Below are 20,581 nucleotides of genomic sequence, written 5' to 3'. Positions count from 1 at the left end.
CCTGCTTGGCGCGCTGGTGTCTAGAGCCGCCCCTGATAGAGACGCTCAATAAACGCTACATATTTTCTACAAAAAAAAATGAAGAATTTTTGTTTTGTTCAAATTCTTTGTGGAATTTTTCAATAAAATGTTTATTCCATAAAATGTTTTGGTTTTTGGTCCTGCTATTCCTTTCTCTCCCTTTTTTTCTCTTCCTGACCCCTTTTTTCCTATTAAAAATGCCAAAAATATTTCAGTTTTTGAAAACTAAAATGTTTTGGTTTTCATTTTTTGTTGTTGGAAAGCTGGAACATGTCTACCAAAACAAAACCTTTTCATAAACATTCATTATGGACAAAAAACTGTTTAATGAAGTTTTTTTACCAGCTCTATTCATTAATTGATGTGAGGTGCTCAGACAGAAACTGCATAAGTAAGTGTCATAAAAAGGCACATAGACAAGTAAATAAATGCAATCTAAAGGAGCAATAGAACAGCGTTGGAAAGCGGCAAATTCATTCACAAACAGTTTCAACATCGCCTTTGCTATTGTACTTTTTGGAAGGAACAACCAATGTTTTATGTATCAACTTGATAGATGTATATGTCTTCAATGTACAAGTTTATGCCATCTCTCTGTCAATAGCACTTCATTCTATTCTCCCTCAGGCCTATATTTGGCTGAGATCTTTAAGGATTTCAAAGTAACTTCAGATCTCTTTCCCAGCATCTTGGTCTCCTTTGTATTCTTTGCTCATAGATGAATTATTAAAACCTATTGTACCACAAACGGTTACATCCTTCTTGCTTAATCTTCATCTAAGCAAGAATAATTAACACCTGTGCAATTCTTATTTTCAGTAATACTACGTTACTTATACAATATATTATACTAGGGTTTATGTTTTTTTATTTATATGAAAAAAATGAACTGAGGCCTTACTTACATGCAGTAACAAATTCTCATCTTAAAAGGCCTATTTCTTAAGATATTATTCTTGCCCTTCAATCAGTTTTTATCCACCAAGTCAACTTCTCACTCATTTTCTGACCTGTTCCTTTTCACATAAATATCTGATATGGAAATTTGTCCTATGTTCTCAGAGAATTCAAGCACATATTTATTGTACATCTATTGACTTTCTGGCAGTATATTTTCAAAAACTCTAAGAAACTGCTGAGGCATGTCCTTGATTGTTCTGATTTTCATATCTTATTTCTCTGATTTTCTACTCTTAATTCTTCCTTACTAATTTACCAAAATGTACATAGATATCAGCTACTTTCTTATAAAATGTATGTCATTCCCACCACACTGATTGATTGAAATTACACACATTAATATGTATATGCAAAGCCAGTTGTCTTTCCTTTGACATTACAATACAGTCTAGCTTTGTAATTTCACTCAATTTTATCCCTCTGCAGAAACTCTTATGCCTTTTATTTTATGGCAATTAGTTAACCAAGCATTTACTCCTATAATCCACCCAAGTAACTTTAGTCATGGCTATCAGCATATCATAAAGTATAAGTAACATCTCTTTTATTTAATCTTTCATATCACATTAGGCTGCCAGTTCTTACAAGCTAAGCAGGTTGAGCTGCTCATCATTTGGATGGAAGACCTTCAAGGAACATCTAGATACTTTAAGAAATGGTGTTGATTATTTACTGTAGGTAGCATCCTCCTCTCTAAATGAATACAGAACTGATGCCCTTCATGGTATTTGTTATGTGCTGCTGAAGGTGTATGTTTCTGGATGAATTGTAAATCTCATGTCCAGACTGCTTGTTGTCATTAACAAAAATCACACAATAGTTTTCACCAAATTGGATAATTACGTTATGCACACCTAAATTCTCCTTGCAGTTTCTATTTGTTAAAATATTCTTTGATTCCTGTGCAACATTGCTATACGCTGCTAAACAATTGCCACATTTTATCCCAGAGGTGGCTGCATTTCATTGGTAGATGTAAAGTTACCCCTGTATATGGTTTGTATTTCAATTGGTAAGCACTTTGTGATCTTTCAAAAATAAAGACACTGTGTTATAGCAAGCTACTGATTTCTTTGTTTTTCATAACATGGCTTTCAATTAAATTAAATTCATTTAAACATCTTTACCTCAGTATGTTTGCTGTGGCTTTTCTTTCTTGTGGTAGAAGGTCTGGATCTCTCAAAACTTCTTCCAGCAAATTTAGAACATTCATTTTCATCTCGTTGTTTAGTTCAAAATCCTATGAAATAAAATGATTATATTATTTTTGTTTTAAAGATTTAGAATGAATAACTCAAAATATATTATCTGTTATTTTTGTGTTGCTTTGCTTTTTGCTTACATTTGCTTACATTTAAGATGTATGTTTACAGAACAGAGTTATTGTAGTGGATAGGGCACAGGACTGGGGGACTGAATATCTATCATCTATCCCCTGCTCTGCCATTTATTTGCTGTGTGACATTGGGCAAATCATTTAACATTTCTATTCCATAGTTCCCCCATCTGTAAAATGTGAATAAGAACATTTACCTTTGTGAAGTGCTTTGAGATCTTTAATGGTAAATGCTTGGTATTGCTATTGTCATATGAACTTGATCTCATGCATTTAATTAATGTTGCTAGTTTGAAAATGTCATGAATAAATAAAAAGCAGATTTGGAATGTATTCACTGTTCCACAAATGTTTTATCTTCAAAGCTTTCTTTATCTTTATCCAATGTCACTGCTTTCATTTATTCTGCAATCATTTATCTTCCATAAACTCATGTTGATTTGCATTACCTCCTTTAATTTGTTATTAATCAAGTCCTGTAACAGCCACTCCATTATCGTACCCAGGATCATTGTCAGTCTGACAGGGCTATAATCACCTGGGTCATCTCATGTACCCTTTTTAAAAAAATTGGCACACTATTGGTTTTCTTCCAGTCTTCTGGATTTTTCCTGGTGCTTCAAGGCTTATTGAAAATTAACATTAAGATCCTTAAAGCCAACCATTTCTGTTCCCCTGAAACCTCTGGAGAGGAGAACCAAAATCTCATATTTTAATATATACTTCATTCAGGAACTGTATTACATCTCAGTACCACTCTACTTGCTGGGCTTCCGATCCCTCCCACCCCTGCCCCCAACTAATTTGTGGAGAGACTGTGGCCTATTCTGCAACGGAATGTCTTTCCTTCCCCCATTTAAATAAAATTACTATAAGATTGTAGCACACCCTGAATGTCTTTAGAAGATCACTAGTGGGTCATTGTAGAATAACATTTCATATGGATCTGACATTATTACTGGAGACAAGTTTCTTTGTTAAACCAGTTAATCACTCGTGTTTGTGTGATTTATACTCAATTTCTGCATGTGTTGCCTTTGTCCCACACTGGCATGTTATTCTTCCTCCCCCCCCCCCCCCGCCCCCCGCTTTGTCTAAAAGTCAATAAAAGTACTAGGGTTTGAAAAAATCATCTCTCATTCACTATTGAAAGGTCAGCTCCTACTTCTAATCAGCCCACGTCAGTGTCCACTGTCCTGCTGTTACCTTTTCAAACAGGCACCTTCATGCTTTCTCCCATGCTGCCCCCCTCACACTTGGGAGGAGTTCCCCATAAACATCCACAAAGCTACCTCTTTATCTTCCTTCACATTTCTCCTTAAAACTCTCCTTTACTGTGATACCTACAAAAAACTTGACAATGGTTAGGCTGCTGGTGAGCTGAGATCACAGCATATTATGCTGATCAAGATTGTTTCATTGTTTCCTTGTACCCCCTGTCTGTCTGTGTCCATTTGTTGTCTCACGTATTATACTTAAATTGCAAGTTCTCTGGGGCAGGGACCATCTTTTTGTTCTGTTTCTACAACCCCTAGCACAAGGGGTCCTGATTCCTGATTAGAGCTACTAGGTGTAATAGTAATACAAATAATAAATAATAGAAACGACTGGATCCCTGCCTTGATTGTTTATAGTCTAACTCGGGCAGGGATGTTACAATTTAAGCGCAAGAATAAGTAGAAACACTCTCTGTGGATATTCAGTAATGGAAAGATTCATGAAATAAATGAATTTTAAGAGGGGATATGGCCCATAGGAGAAGAGGAGCTCTTCCAGACATTTGCATTTGAGCTAAATGCAAACATTTGGAAGTTGGAACTAAACCCAAAAGCTTTATATATATATATATATATATATATATATATATATATATATATATTACTCGCAATCCTCTTATGTTTGTGGCAATTCACCACCTGTTTCCATGGGAACAGAAATAGAAGCCCAGCCAACAGCAGCAAAGTTACTGAAACCCTTGCACATTTAATTTGATGCTGCTGGTTAAGAGGCATAGACGGCATTTTTTCAGAGAGCCCTTTTGCTCTTATGTTAACCTTCCTGTCACCTACCTGCACCACATCAGGCATCTCCCTTCTATGACAGTTGTCTCATATTTTTATTTTGCCCAATACCAACTAGTGTTTATACCAACTAATGTTTCCACGTGCTTTTTCTGCAGTATCTGCCCAGATAGTACGAACTACTAGAATGAATGAGGGATGCAGGATTGGGCCCTAAAAGAGCATATAGTCAAAACTCAGATGATACACAGGGGAAGGACCACAAACTCCAGGTGGTGCATTTTGTTTGTTTTTTAAAGTACATTTTCTATTCTTGGTGGCTTAGTCTTCAGAAATGTCTTTTAAGAATGTTTTGAGTAGGGAGACAGAGGCAAATGGGGAGAATTTCATGTGCAAGGAGTGGCATGGGAGAAGGTGCTAAGATGAAAGTACGTGGAATATAGCTATTAAATGTTGATATTTTTGTTCTAAAGGGCTCTAAGGAACAACTTTGTGGGATTTACATTATTTTAAGACTATGGAAGATTAATCAAAGGAAGGGCCTTAAAAGGTTTTGCCAAGGTTTAGGCTTCCAGTAATAATAATTATTAACAACATATCAAGTTTGTTCTGTCTGTTCTGTACCTGATGATGGCTATTCTATGACAGAAGCTGGGAATGCAAAGCACTTTTGGTAGTCATCCTAAGGAATCAGCATTACACAGAAAGGATGACCAAGATCTGACAACCTTCCTTTAACATGCTGGGTGAAATTCTGACCTATGGAAGTCAATGGGGGAGTTTTTCCATTTACTTCAATAAGGATAGGATTTTCACCTGCTATGTAATATTAACTAGACAGAGTTGGTCAAATATTTTCTGTCCAAAATATATATTTTTTAAATCACAATGAATCAATTAGCTTCATTATAAAATAATTATTCCTACTGTCATAGAATTTGTTTTATTACATCTAGAAGCATTATCTTTAAAAAAAAAAGAATGCAGATTTAGTATTTTATTTTAATTTGTTAATCAGGATGGAAAATCGTTGTGTGTGTATGTCAGGTGCAGTATGGAATAGGCATTACTGGTTTAACTATTGTTTAAATATCCAATTACAGTATAGGCTAGAAACAAACTACTCTTATATGGATCAATAGAAATTTCCACAAGATGGCACTCCTCAGATAGCTGGAAAAATCTATTTATGTTGAAGTACAGAATGAATATACATGCTCTCAGGACTAGCTTTAACCCTGGATTCTGCTGGCTTCTGCAGGGACCTCAGCAGCAGCAAGTTCACCTGAAAGGGGTTTCTGGCATTGCAAGGCAACTACAAATCCACCCCGCTTCATTAGGGTGGCCTGCAGCCAGCCAGCACAGCCTCTAAAGTGGGTGACACTGACCGGGGAGAAGCCAGGGTGGCCAGGAGATGACATTGTCATCCTTGGAGCAGAAACTGCTGCCAGAACTCCTGTGTCACAATTTAAAGTTGCCATCCCCAGCATAATGGCTAAAGAAAGGTGGCAGTGCAAATACTGCTTGCCTTACCAGAGATAATTGTCTAAGCCTATCTTTTAAACTGTAAACTCTTTACAACATTCTTTATGAACATTCTTTATAACCAGACCCATTGTAATCAATGGAAAGAGTTTCACTGAGTTCCATGATCTCTGGATCAGGTCTGCAGCTGTATAACTTTTATAGCTCTGGACTCATGCTCTGTCCTAAAATACTAAATACAAACAATTATATACCTGCTCTGTGATGCACTGGCTCCCACCTTCCCCCTCTCTGGCTCAAGGATTTTATTTGCCTCTGCCTGCACCAACCAAGCTGAATCAAGCCATTTATGTAGGTGTCTCACATGCAGCTATCTAGTGTCTAATTAAGGAAATTGTTTAAATCTAAGAAGCAGGGAGATTGTTGTTATTCAGAAGAAGCATTTTTTTGTACTAAAGATATTTGATGTAATTTATGTTCAGTAGTCTTCTTTTCCATATATATTGATTTCATGAGTGATTACCTTTCCTCTTTCTCCTCCTTACCCATTTCCCCATATCTCTGTTTTTCAGTTATTTGTCCTGTGACAGCACACTGATCACACTTTATAATTGTAAAACAAAGGTAAAATTCAAAACAAAAACAGAGGGTTTGTCTATTTCTATTTTGCTAGTTTTGCGTTAACCGAAAAAAAAGATCTAATTTAGGTACTTGGTGAGCACACTATAAGGTCTAGATAGATAATTTGATACATTTAAAATGTATTGAGAAGAGATGAATAGTAAAAGTGCCAATAATATTCAGTGTGAAGACATTAATCACTAACTGCTAATTTTATAATTTTAGAAGGCTTTTTCCCAACAATCCTCTCAATTTTTACTTGCTATATTACCTTTTAACGAAATGAATGTACATGTGGTATATCACAACATGGATTTTATCTAGTATTTTCTATTTTCTGATGATAGGAGCTTCATTTGCATTTGGATGATTTGCTGATATATGGACTTCACTTAAATGGCTGCACATGTCAGAAATCAGAATATATTGTCATATAAGACCAAATCAAGCTTTTCACTGCCACTTACTTTATTATCACAAAAGGAATTTGTTTAATTAAAACTTACTTGCTCATTGAAGTTCTGAATTTTCCAAAGGAAATTTTAAAATTTTCCAGCGATTTAATCTTTCATGACAGGGCACACAGCTCTAGTACATTCTGAAACGCAAACCTTTCCAAGGTATCTATCTTTGTGCATTTAATACAAATTTTCATGTAGTGTAAGCACAGAAATTAACTATCAAAGTCACTATCAAAACTTCAAATTTTTTTTTCTTGTGATCCAAATTTGAGAATTGTTATAGAAAAAAAATCTGGTTATTTATTTATTTAAAATGTATATTGTAGCAGTGCCAAGAAAGTTGGGGCCTCATTTTTTTGGACACTGTACAGACATACAGAGAGTTCCGGTTCCGACAATCTAAAAGCTATGCACCTGGATGAGAAAATCAAATGAGAGAGATGCGGAGTGTAGGAGACAGGGTAACATACAACAGGATGTGTGCAATATTTCCAAATGTACAAGAGACAGACTAGGTATTTTCAGAGTGCAGTGAGGATCCCACGTTACGTGCATAGGTTGCATTGGTAAAATGCTTACTGGAATGAGCACAGCAATAAAACTAGTATGATTTTAAAAAAAAACAGAGGCAGAGACAGCCTATTAGTGGTGCTTTGTCATATATAGAATCATAGTTCAAAGTTCGAAGTTCAATTCTAATTTTGTCCCTACACAATATTAGAAAGGCCAAGGCACAAAACAAGATCAAAACTAGCTAGGGACATAGAGAGTAACAAGAAAACATTCTACAAATACATTAGAAGCAAGAGGAAGGCCAAGCTTGTTACTCAATGAGGGGGGAAAGACACTAACAGAAAATGTGAAAATGGCAGAGGTGCTTAATGACTTCTTTGTTTTGGTTTTCACCAAGAAGGTTGGTGGTAATTGGAAGTCTAACATAGTGAATGCCAGTGAAAATGAGGTGGGATCAGAGTCTAAAATAGGGACATAAGTAAAAAATTACTTAGACAAGTTGGATGTCTTCAAATCACCAGGGCCTGATGAAATGCATCCTAGAATACTCAAGGAGCTGACTGAGGAGATATCGGAGCCATTTGCAATTATCTTTGAAAAGTCATGGAAGAAGGAAAACATTCCAGAAGACTGGAAAATGGCAAATATAGTGCCCATCTATAAAAAAGGGAATTACAGACCAGTCAGCTTAACTTCTGTACCTGGAAAGATAATGGAGTAAATAATTACAAAATCAATTTGCAAACACCTAGAAGATAAAGAGGTGATAAGTAACATTCAGCATGGATTTGTAAAGAACAAATCCTGTCAAACCAACCTGATAGCTTTCTTTGACAGGGTAACAAGCCTTGTGGATAGGGGAGAAAGCGGTAGATGTGGTATATCTTGACTTTAGTAAGACTTTTGATACTTTCTCGCATGACCTTCTCATAAACAAACTAGGGAAATACAACCTAGATGGAGCTACTATAAGGTGGGTGCATAACTGGTTGGAAAATCATTCCCAGAGAGTAGTTATCAGTGGTTCACAGTCATACTGGAAGGGCATAATGAGTGGGGTCCTACAGGGATCAGTTCTGGGTCCAGTTCTGTTCAATATCTTCATCAATGATTTAGATAATGGCATAAAGTTATAAACTTATAAAGTTTGCGGACGATACCAAGCTGGGAGGGGTTGCAAGTGCTTTGGAGGATAGGATTAAAATTCAAAATGATCTGGAGAAATGGTCTGAAGTAAATAGGATGAAATTCAATAAGGACAAATGCAAAGTACTCCAGTTAGGAAGGAACCAGGGCCCGGCTCCCGGCTCCAGTGCAGCAAGCAGGTGTTTGGGGTGGCTGATGGAAAGGGGTGGCATGTCCGGCTCTTCAGCGGTGGGTCCCTGCCTCCGAATTGCTGCTGCTGAAGTGCCGCCGATCGTGGCTTTTTTTTCCCACTGCTTGGGGCAGCAAAAATGCTGGAGCCAGCCCTGGAAGGAACAATCAGTCGCACACATACAAAATGTGAAATGACTGCCTAGGAAGGAGTACTGCAGAAAGGGATCTAGGGATCATAGTGGATCACAAGCTAAATATGAGTCAACAGTGTAATGCTGTTGCAAAAAAAGCAAACAACATTCTGGGATGTATTAGGAGTATTGTAAGCAAGACACGAGAAGGAATTATTCTGCTCTAATCTGCGCTGATTAGGCCTCAATTGGAGTACTGTGTCCAGTTCTGGGCACCACATTTAAGAAAAGATGTGATCAAATTGGAGAAAGTCCTGTGAAGAGCAACAAAAATTATTAAAGGTCTAGAAAACATGACCTATGAGGGAAGATTGAAAAAAATTGGGTTTGTTTAGTTTGGAGACGAGAAGACTGAGAGGGCACATGATAAGAGTTTTCAAGTACATAAAAGGTTGTTACAAGGAGGAGCGAGAAAAATTGTTGTTCTTAACCTCTGGGGATAGGACAAGAAGCAATGGCCTTAAATTGTGGCAAGGGAGGTTTTAGGTTGGACTAGGAAAAACTTCCCAACTGTCAGGATGGTTAAGCACTGGAATAAATTGCCTAGGGAGGTTGTGGAATCTCCATCATTGGGAATTTTTAGGAGCAGGTTGGACAAACACCTGTCAGGGATGGTCTAGATAATACTTAGTCCTGCCCTGTGTGCAGGGGACTGGACTAGATGACCTCTCGAGGTCCCTTCCAGTTCTATGATTTTATGATTGTTACCCCTACCAGAGTTGGGAGCACTGTGTAGGCAGTATGCTTAGTCTCGATAGGAGAGGAAATGTCTCATGTCACTCAAGTAATCCATCTGTGCCTAAGGAGCAGAGTAGTTGATGGGTTTATAACCATTGGCTAGAAGGATGGAGACTGAATGAGTAGAAGATGTGAAGCAAGGAAAATACTGCTTAGATACTATGGTGATGTGTGCATGAGAAATATATAGATCTGATCATATAGCAAAGATAAAGAAAATGATCTACACAATTCTGACAAGGATGCAAGGATGTAGGAGGACCCATAGAGTAATTTCTCTTTTATGTAACCTCCATACACATGTGGAAATAGTCTTCTTTTAAATACCCCAAGGAGAGCAACCTATAAACAGGGAACAGAGAGGAGCAAAAGACTCCACAAAATCCTCTAGTGACCTCAGCATGGAAATCTAATTGACCTGGGATGTATCTGGATACTACAGTGATGAGGAGGGTGGGCAGGAGGTAGGTAAGTACGTAGATACCATACATGGAGAACTCCTGAAGAATCTCTACAGGGAATTTGCAGAGTCAGATTATCTGACTTCAGCATAACCCTAAATGCTTTATATACAAATAACCCTCACATCACTTTAGCGCTCATAAATGGAGCCAGTGTTCTAAAGAATTCTCAGGCAACTGCAAAGTAGCCAGTTGGTAGGTTGCCATGTGAAGACGAGGAGGAGTGGTATGGGTTGTCAGGATAAATGTAACACAACTCCCCCATGACAGCCTTTACGGAATACATTTGAAATAATTTCATTAGACTCTTCTTTTATTCTAATTTTGTGTTACATAATATTATGCTTTGAAGAGGCAGAGGAATGGAAAGTATCTCCAGAAAGTTTTGGCAAGCAAGGCTGGCCCCTAAGGATGTGCTACACATCGAAGATAGGGCCTGGTATTTTTGGGGGGGTCTATTCTCAGTTCACACCTAAGGGCAATTCTAGTCAACTGCCCTGAAAAGCCCTGCAGTTAGGATCCATTTTAGAGTGAGGGAAGAAAGGAGGCCAAATGATCCCCCTTTCAGCTGTCTCCAAAGCAGTGTTGCCACATAACACCCCTGCACTGGCCCCACAGATGTTTCCTGGTTCAGCCAATACCAACACTAGCTATAAGCAGGGGTGGCTCTAGCCATTTCGCCACCCCAAGCATGGCGGCATGCCACGGGGGGCGCTCTGCCGGTCCCGCGGCTCCAGTGGACCTCCCGCAGGCGTGCCTGCGGATGCTTCACCGAAGCCGCGGGACCAGCGGACCCTCCACAGGCACGCCTGTGGGAGGTCCACCAGAGCCGCCTGCCGCCCTCCCGGCGACCGGCAGAGCGCCCCCCGCGGCATGCCGCCCCAAGCACGCGCTTGGCGTGCTGGGGCCTGGAGCCGCCCCTGGCTATAAGCATGAAGACACACAGTGTTAAATCTTTCATTTCACCTCACCTTATGGGCAGATAAGAGGCTCTACAGTGAGGATCCTATCTACAGAAACCACAGGAGAGGGGAACATGACAGAAATCTGTGAGGGGATGAAGGAGAAGGAGAGAGAGAGAGTATGGAAAGAAAAAGTGGAAAGAGACCTGAAATGGGAGGGGAGAAAAAAGGAGAGAGATATTGGGTGAGAATAAAGGTGAACAGTGGCAGATTTAGAGTTAGTGGGGCCCTGTGCTCAGCTTCATTTTTCCCCGCCCACCCCCAGAGGGGGGGAGCATTCTCTCTCCCCCTCCCTCCATTTCTCTTTTTTTCTGCATTCTCCTCCTGGGGCTCAGGGTTGGGGATGCAGGGTCTGGGAGGGGGTTAGGGTGCAGGAACAGGCTGGGGATGGGGGATCTTGGGGGAGTTATGGGTGCAGGAGGAGACTCAGGGTTGGGGTGCAGGGTCTGGGAGGAAATTTGGGTGTGGGAGTGGGGTGGGGGTGCAGGGTCTGGGTGGGAGTTAGGGTGCAGGCAGGGCCGGCTTTAGGAAGTGCGGGGCCCAAGTCGAACAGTTTCGACGGGGCCCCGGCAGGGATGACAAAAAAAAAAAAAAAAACCAAAAAACAAAACACATGGGGCTTCTACTCACTGGGCGGTGCTCCGAGTCTTCGGCGGCACTTCGGCGGCGGGTCCTTCACTTGCTCCAGGTCTTCGGCGGCACTGAAGGACCCGCCGCTGAAGTGCCGCCCAAGACCCAGAGCAAGCGAAGGACCCACCGCCGAAATGCCGCTGAAGACCCGGAGCGCCACCAGGTGAGTAAAAATTTAGAAGGCACCTCTAGCCAGGGAAGAGGTTCTCACTGGGCATGGGGCCCTCTTAGGCGCAGGGCCCAATTCAGGGGAATTGGTGGAATTGGCCTAAAGCCAGCCCTGGGTGCAGGAACAGGCTCGGGATTTGGGATCTGGACAGGAGTTAGGGTGTGGGAGGGGGATCAGGGAACTTAAGGGCTTTAGGGGGTGCTAAGTGGGCCCCAGAGTCCTCCTGAGTCCTCCAGCCCCCTTTCTGAATCTGGCCCTGTGAGCATGGGCTGGAGGACTCAGGAGGAGCAGGAGCAGCCATGCAGCCGGAGAGAAGCGGCGGTTTCCCCTTCAAACTGCTGCTTCTCTCCGGCCAGCTGCCCAGCTGCCCCATGCTCCTCCTGAGTCCTCCAGCCCGCATTCGCAGCGCTCCCGCCATCCGCACCTCCTGCCTGCTCCCCTGAGGCTGTGGGTGAGCCTCCCTCCCTGCTCTCCTGCTTCCATACAGTTTCTACCACTGCAGAGCCCCTCCTGTGGAGCAGCCCTCCTGCAGGGGGTGCGCCGGTGTTGAGCTGCCCAAGTACCTAGCCCTGGATCCCCCTGTTGTTGGGGGATCCCAAGCTAGGGCACTGTGTGTTTCATGGTAAATCTGCCCCTGAAGGTGAGGGAAAGATCGATAGAGTGGTGGAAATGTTGAAATAATGGTGGAAAGAGAGGAGGGCTAGGGATTGATATACAGGAAGGTAAAAGGAAAGACAATTTCAGAGAAACGGGGAGAGCATTTGGGAGGGAGATGGAGAAAGAGTTTTAACAGAGTAGGGAGAAGAAAAGCAAAGTGAAGGATTAAAAATACCAGATTAGAACAGAGTGAGAGGAACTTGCAGGTAAAACTACAGTCAGTCTGTGGTTGGCTCTGTGTGGGTGCACACAGAGGAGTGGAGAGAGCACATGGAGACTTCCCTCCCTCAGGCCCTGTGCAGGAGCCAACTCAAAACAGCAGAATAGCACAGGCACTAGAAAGGCTAGTGCTACCAGGGTGAGGCTGAGGCCATGGCTAGTCATGCTTGAGAGAAGTACAAATCAGAAAATCCCAGGCACAGTCAGTTGCATGAAATATCAAAGAGCAGAATCATGCAATCTGCAGAGATCCACTCATATTTTCAAGTGAAGTAGGCAAATTTTCGAATGGACAGATTTGGCCCTGTGAGTTTATGAATATAGTTGGGCCAAATTCTGCTCTCATGAATACCAACATAAATCCAAAGTAATTTATATGAAATCAGTAGAGTTACTCTTAATTTACACCGGTGTCATAAAACAGAGTTTGGCCCAATTAACTGATGGAACAGAACTGAGTGGAGGTGCACTTGTGGTATACTAAATAAAATTTAATTTTCCAATGTAAAAGCAAATTTTGAAAAGCGTATTTTGATCATAATTCCTGTGATGGGACAAATCCTGATAAGTTAACTTGAACTGAACCAATTATGGATGGAGAAGGAGTGGTAACAGAAATAATAATTAGCTATAGAGGGAAATTTAGCTCTGACCTCTCCTAGACTTATTTCAAAAAAAGCAAAGGAGGATCACTTTGCCTTTCCTCTAGTTTCAAGTGCAAAGCAGGTACCATCTTTTGGGGAGAATGCCAGTCCTGCTTTTATAACATCAATTTTGTCTGTTGTCCATAATTGACTATAATTCATTTAAAAGTACAAGCTATGTTAATAAAATGACTAAATAATTCTCATGGCACATCGTATAAACTTTTTAATTTCTAGGCATTCTATAACCTCATAGTATTCTGAAACCTTGAAAGAAGAATCTAGCCACTAGGTATTGTCAGATTAAAGTTTTCAGAACTGATGAGAAATGTGACATTTCTGCCTCTAAGTTCTATGAGTTAGAATGTTTAACTGAACCACAAAAAGAACTCACTGAAGAGGGACTGTCAGAGTCCAGCAGAAGTGAATGAAGTATACCTCTAATCAGTTTGACTGATTGTATGCTTGGCTAGCATTCTGAGGGTAACTCACATTCCCTGAAGGGTCATGGAAGATCAAACCCTTACACTTCTGCAACCTTTTGCTTGAGTAAAGCAACAATCAAGTACATTAATATTTTATACAAATATGTATGCTATATACAGTATGTAATTATGCTATATACAGTATGTAGTTATGCAAATTAGATCTTGGCCCAGCTCAACCCTCTCTTTGGTCCACAGTTAAGCAATGAAACAATCTGGTATCTTCAGTATCAGTGGCCTTAAAGAAGTCTGTCCTCTCTGCTGCCTTTTTTGTGGACTAGGTAAAGAAGATATTTCCTCTAGATGTAAAAGCTACATTGATCCAAAGATGCCCTTAACATAGCTGGTTGGATACCACACCTGCTTAATGCCATAATGTTTGTATTGTACTTAAAATGGCTTATTCAAAGCCCTGTATTTTTCTCCTGGTTTCCTTTTACACTGTTTAACAATGTGCCTAATACATAAGATTTATACCTCCTTTTCCGTGCTATAAACTGCAAATTAGAATTCTCCCACTTCGTGACCAATAATTCATTGGAATGTTTATTTATAAGAGAGAGAGAGAACCAGGCAACCCCACAAAGTTTCACATTGTTGTGGGCAAAAAGTCCTGGAGAAGATCTCCATGTAGTTCAAAAGCTTCTCTCTCTCACCATCAGAAGTTGGTTCAATAAAAGATATTACCTCACCCACCTTGTGTCTCTATGATTCTGTCAGACATACTATACTTTATACCTTTAAATATTAACAGCAGGTTGAAGATACATATTAATATTATTATGAATTGTGCTGAAATGGAATTGTCTCAGAGAATCAAAGCGTAAGTATGCACTATAATTATTGATACATAACTGTGACCATTTCCCCAATTATTCAATTCCTTGTACTTTGGTCACAAGTGTCCGATTTTCATAATCATCACTAAGTGGTATCAATGACGATAGTATACAAATTCCTATACTGAATACTCACTTGAGCTGAGCTAGCACAAAGGGGGAAGTAACTTGCACCAAGTAAAAGTCTGGAACAGGGGAGGAACCAGAGACCAATTCAATTCCTGCTCAGCTGCCCAGGGCTTGTGGCAATTCCACAACTGAATGTGATTAGCAGGCATCCATCTTCAGCTAATCAGAGGGCAAGGATTTGCAATATCATTCTAGTTGTGATCCTCAAAGAAGATTAAGGGTATAGGCACACAACTCCTAATGGAATTCAATATAAGGAGAGAACATAACTGCATTTGGCTCCTTTGGGAAGCTCAGCCTCCATGACTATTTTTCAGTATAGGCAAATCTTGCTCTGATAGGCTAATACAATACTTCACTTCTCACTGGCTCAGAGTTTGTCAAACATTGCCAGCAATAAGGACATTGTTTCGGCTTCTTACTCCCTTCAGCAGAGGCAGAAAAAACTCCAGTTTACAACTTATAATGTTTAGATGAAAGAAGAAAATAATACCATAAAGCAAAGAAAATGAGGCTGTAGAACTGTTTATTAGGGTATTAAAAGCATCTATAGACTTCATTCGCTTTGCTTCATTTTCCCTCCCTCAGTGGGAGTTTTATTTTCACAAGCCCTCTCCTTTCCCCACAAGCCAGCAAGGCTCTTAAGTCTTGCCCTCACAGTAACTTTCACAGTATTTGTGTTTTACTTGTTTACAATGGTAGACTCCTACACTGTTTCTCTCCGTTCAGTTTCGGAGCAAAGTGTAGACATAAACATTCTGCGGTTATTCTAGCAGAAGAGCTTTGTTCACTTACAGGAGGTGGTTCAGGACAAATAGAAGGGAAAGAAGAAGGAAAATGAGGAGGAAGTGGGGAGAGGGAATGAAAAGAAGGATACAATGCAATTTTTTTTAAAAGAGCTAAAAACCTAAATAATTTACCTTTCACCCAAAAATTAATGCCAACATAGATTTGATTCTCTTGCTCAGTTTGTCAAAAATAAGATGTCACATTATTTGTTTGAATGTTTTTTCCAAACTTGTATCCACATCTTGTGATCAACAGGAGACAGTAGTTAGCTTTCCCCCCTTCTAAAAAGGGCAGCAGTTACAGTGTTACCAATATACATTCACTGAGAATGAATGTGCAGTTCTGACGATGTATCACCAACGTTTTTTAAAATAATTAAGAATTCTTTCCTTCAGTTTCAAAATAATAAAACTGCTTTATTAATTCACATTCTCACTGAACAACCCTAACTGCTTATTTTACAATGACTCCACTTTCATTTTAGATTTAATGATATTGTCTGTGTTTAGATAACAGAGTTTTAAAAAAGCTTTTTTAAAAACACCCATTACATTAGTTTTGATACAGTTTAGTCATTTACAAGGTACTTTATAAAGCTAACTCCGATCATAACCCAGCAGAGGAAACCCAGCCATCCAACCCCCCTCCAGGAGCTGCAAGCGATGGCAGGGGAGGCCATGAGAGCAGACCCCAGCTGCTGACACCGTCATTAACATGGCCACCTTTTTTCTTCCCAGGCTCCTATGCTAACACTGAATCTATACCGTGGGGTGGAAGGTGGCCACAATGGGAACAAGCTCTTGGACAGAGGAGGACTTGGGCAAAGGAGAAGAGGGAGGGACAGGATGGTCAAGGCTAGGGAGATAAGAGTTAACGACTCAGATGTGTATCTAACATCACTTCAGAAATTTTACATGTACATTTGCCTGTGGTTGTCTGTCTGTATTGTTTATTTAAATTATAAACACTTCCGGGAAGGAACTGCATACTCTTCTGTTTGTACAGCCCCTAATATATTTTGGGCATTAGAAATCATTATAATTATTATAATTTTAGGGAGCTGTTCATATATAAAGAAGTAAGCACTTCACTGGCACTTCACTCACAGCACAGAGACAGAGCTATTGTTATGCACTCAGTTAGAGCTATTTATACATTGCAACACTGAGCACTCCTTCTGGAATAGTGTTCTTCCATCTACTAAAAAAAAGTAAACGTCTAATACAAGTATTTTCTTGTCTGTTCTTATTCACATGAAATAATATATTTTTCAGGTTAGTTAGGTTTAATTCAAAATGGGGCTCACAGACTTCTAGCAAAAGAGGTTCATAAGAACATAAGAATGGCCATACTGGGTCAGATCAAAGGTCCATCCAGCCTAGTATCCTGTCTACCGACAGTGGCCAGTGCCAGATGTCCCAGAGGGAATGAACCTAACAGGTAATGATCAAGTGATCTCTCTCCTGCCGTCCATCTCCACCCTCTGACAAACAGAGGCTAGGGACACCATTCCTTACCCATCCTGGCTAATAGCCATTAATGGACTTAACCTCCATGAATTTATCTTGTTTTCTTTTAAATGCTGTTATAGTCCTAGCCTTCACAACCTCCTCAGGTAAGGAGTTCCACAGTTTGACTGTGCGCTGTGTGGAGAAGAACTTCCTTTTATTTGTTTTAAACCTACTCCCCATTAATTTCATTTGGTGGCCCCTAGTTCTTATATTATGGGAATAAGTAAATAACTTTTCCTTATTCACTTTCTCCACACCACTCATGATTTTATATAGCTCTATTATATCCCCCCTTAGTCTCCTCTTTTCCAAGCTGAAAAATCCTAGCCTCTTTAATCTCTCCTCATATGGGATCCATTCCAAACCCCTAATCATTTTAATTGCCCTTCTCTGAACCTTTTCTAATGCCAGTATATATCTTTTTTGAGATCAGGAGACCACATCTGTATGCAGTATTCGAGATTATGGGTGTCCCATAGATTTATACAGGGCAATAAAATATTCTCCATCTTACTCTCTATCCCTTTTTTAATTATTCCAAACATCCTCTTTGCTTTTTTGACTTCCCTGCTCACTGTGTGGATGTCTTCAGAGAACTATCCATGATGACTCCAAGATCTCTTTCCTGATTAGTTGTAGCTAAATTAGCCCCCATCATATTGTATGTATAGTTGGGGTTATTTTTTCCAATGTGCATTACTTTACATTTATCCACATTAAATTTCATTTGTTATTTTGTTGCCCAATCACTTAGTTTTGTGAGAATGTTATGTGAGGGCTGGGGTGGGGGGAGTGTCTCCCCTGCAATGGCTGAAAGACAGGGGCCTTTAATATCTCTTTCCGGGGAGAATGATCAGGCTATATGGGGTGGTTCCCACACAGCTGCTCTGATGACAGTGAAAATCATCTGTTAAAGACCACGCACTTGCTGCTTGTATTTAGCAGGGGAAAGAGGGTAGGATTAGGTTAGTGAAGACTCACCCCAATTCCTTTCCTTTCTCCGTGTGTGTGTGTGCACGCGTGTGGTGGGGAGATAAGTTCATACATGTGCACATAAATGCACATATCCATAATCTAAACAAGCTAGTTTGCCTACAGAGTGGGAAGGAGGCAAGACAGGGAGAGAAACAGAGAACTTGTTGTTATTTCTACCTTGAAGTGACACCACCCATCTTAACAGATGGGCCACTTGATGGGGCTGGTGGTAAGTGGGGCAACCCCCATTGAACAGGGGAGGAAAGCATATGCTGCAGGGATACAGGAATGGCCATTTCCCTTCCAGAGTCTCTCATTGGTGGGGAGGAAACTGATTGGTTCCTTGCCCTCCTCTTGCATTGAATTAAACCATTGTCTGGGTTATGTGGAGACTCCTCTCATTCTGTTTCAGCAGTCCCACGCCCTACCCGGTATTGGTAGCTTCAGGGCTGTTTTGAGGCCAGGAAGGATTATTTTCTTCTCATAGGTCCAAGTTGGCATAAGCCTGGAGAGTTATTTGCCTTTCTCATGGCATCCTGGAGGCATAGTTAAGTTAAATGGGAATCAATTTAGTAATTAGTGGAAGTACTGAATAAGGAGGGTAGTTCATCACAACTTGTAGCTGGTTTTCAGTGCAGTTAAAAGGATAAAAGGATGAGTGATATGAGACCCCTCATTGGGGAGGGTGAGAAACAGGACTCGGATGAGTGAGCTAAGGCTTAGATAGTCAATTCTATAGGTTATAGGTTATATGGTAGGAGTACTGGAACCATTTATAATGCCTGGTATGTAAGAGTATGGATGACAGTGTGGGTAGCACCTCCACTGTGTTAAATTTATTAAGTTGCAGCCTGCTGCTTAACCATTGCTGTGTTTGTCCTCATTTGCCATGGTGTCCAGATCAATACAGGGGAGGCTTTCTCATTTTATCCTGATGGGGGCTGGATAAGTACGTTAATTGATTAGATGAGCCACCTGAGGCCTTTTCTTTCTCTTTTTTTGTTTCCTTTAGTAAAGAAGAACAATGTGATGGAAAAATTGGGCAAAGAGCCCTGCCCCCCCCCCTTAGTGTCTCACAGGGGAGCAGCACTTACAGGAATGTTGGGTGTTGGAGTGTTGTGGGTGTCTCATGAAGGGCAGTATATATATGGCAGTGGGTGTTTCAAAGGGGCAACAATGGGAGGAGCATGCTCAGAGAGGAGCCTCTGTCAGGGGAGCAATTATGTATTTTGTGAGGCGTGCACAAGGCACTAGTAAGGCAAAGTCCTTACAGTTAGTCACCAAAACACACTAAATTATAGTCTTTATGTTGGTAAATTGCAGAACATTATGTTTATGGCCCTCTTTTAAGCGAATAAAATCCATCCTTTACTACCAATGAAAATAATGTTTCAAGTGTACTGTGGGGTCATAGTGTATGAGACAAGCACCTTTAACGTTAGATTTAGTTGTTCTTGGAGGAGATGTAGATTTGACAGTGTCTTAATGCTTAAGTGGTTTTGTCATTTTGGCAATCTTAGATTCAGTAAAGGCTTATATCTAAAGCAATGGTGCCCAAACAGTCTTTGGCTTATGGTCTGAGCGGTTATTACAAATTAAGGCTCTGAGCTATGGCTGTCCCAGGGCTGCGGAACATTTCTGCCAACATATAATGCTGCCTTAGCTAGACAATAACTCTTTGCTTGCCTTCCCATAGCAGTTCTTATCCCATATTCCTTTTTGGCACAAATCAATCAGTCATTTCTGCTTTGTCTGTATCTTTCGTCTGTCCCTCGTCACTTGTGGAAACAACACACAAAGCTGAGTTGCTGCAATGTGCAATATCCATCCTGTGCTAAAGACCTCACACTTTAAAGAATCTACTGCACTGAAACACTGGATTAGAAGAGTTGGAGAATCAAACTTTACTCCTGAGGAAAAAGGCAATGAAGGATTGGGACACCAAGCTATAGTTTCCACTTTGAAAATACACTGTACTGGGTTTGAAAATAATTTCCTCTTTCTCGTGACTCCCTCTCTTACCTCATTCCTCTCTTATTTTTAATATAGTATTTATTTGTGTTTTCAAAGGCATTTAGAGATACATAGATACTCAGAGTAATATATTTTTGCATAGATTTGATATAGTTTGAAATGCGTATTACAGCGCAATATTGTTTTATCCATGCAAGAAAGCATATTTTTGATTAAACATTTAACTGCCAGTATTTTCATAAGTGTTTGCAGTAGCATTTTTATGTATGGGTAACCACACAATCAGATGTTGCAGAAATTATGCTTGGTGTAAGTAGGTAGGTGGACAATTGGGACAGTCATTTTGTATGGATATCACTATAGATGAAAAGATCATATTATTTTCAGTGCAGTGCACTGTGATTTTAACACAGGCCATAGTTTGCCTCTACTTCTTATATGTTGGAAAGTAAATATAGTATCAGCTAATATAC

The 20,581-nt window shown here is 40.3% G+C and overlaps 1 protein-coding gene across 2 annotated transcripts in view; it reads right to left on the bottom strand.

Moving 5' to 3' along the window:
* The window catches only part of RASGRF2 (Ras protein specific guanine nucleotide releasing factor 2), a 197,798-nt gene that overhangs the window by 18,372 nt on the left and 158,845 nt on the right, over positions 1-20,581 (bottom strand). For both annotated transcript variants that reach the window (XM_039545903.1, XM_039545904.1), the window contains one exon: positions 2,109-2,221. In XM_039545903.1, coding sequence (XP_039401837.1) covers positions 2,109-2,221 — 113 coding nt within the window. The remainder of the gene's footprint in view (positions 1-2,108; positions 2,222-20,581) is intronic.

This window comes from Mauremys reevesii, linkage group 6, assembly GCF_016161935.1.
Source record: "Mauremys reevesii isolate NIE-2019 linkage group 6, ASM1616193v1, whole genome shotgun sequence".
Classification (NCBI taxonomy): Eukaryota; Metazoa; Chordata; order Testudines; family Geoemydidae; genus Mauremys; species Mauremys reevesii.
The sequence above is the reverse complement of the archived record's forward strand: the minus strand, read 5'-3'. Positions and strand labels throughout refer to the sequence as shown.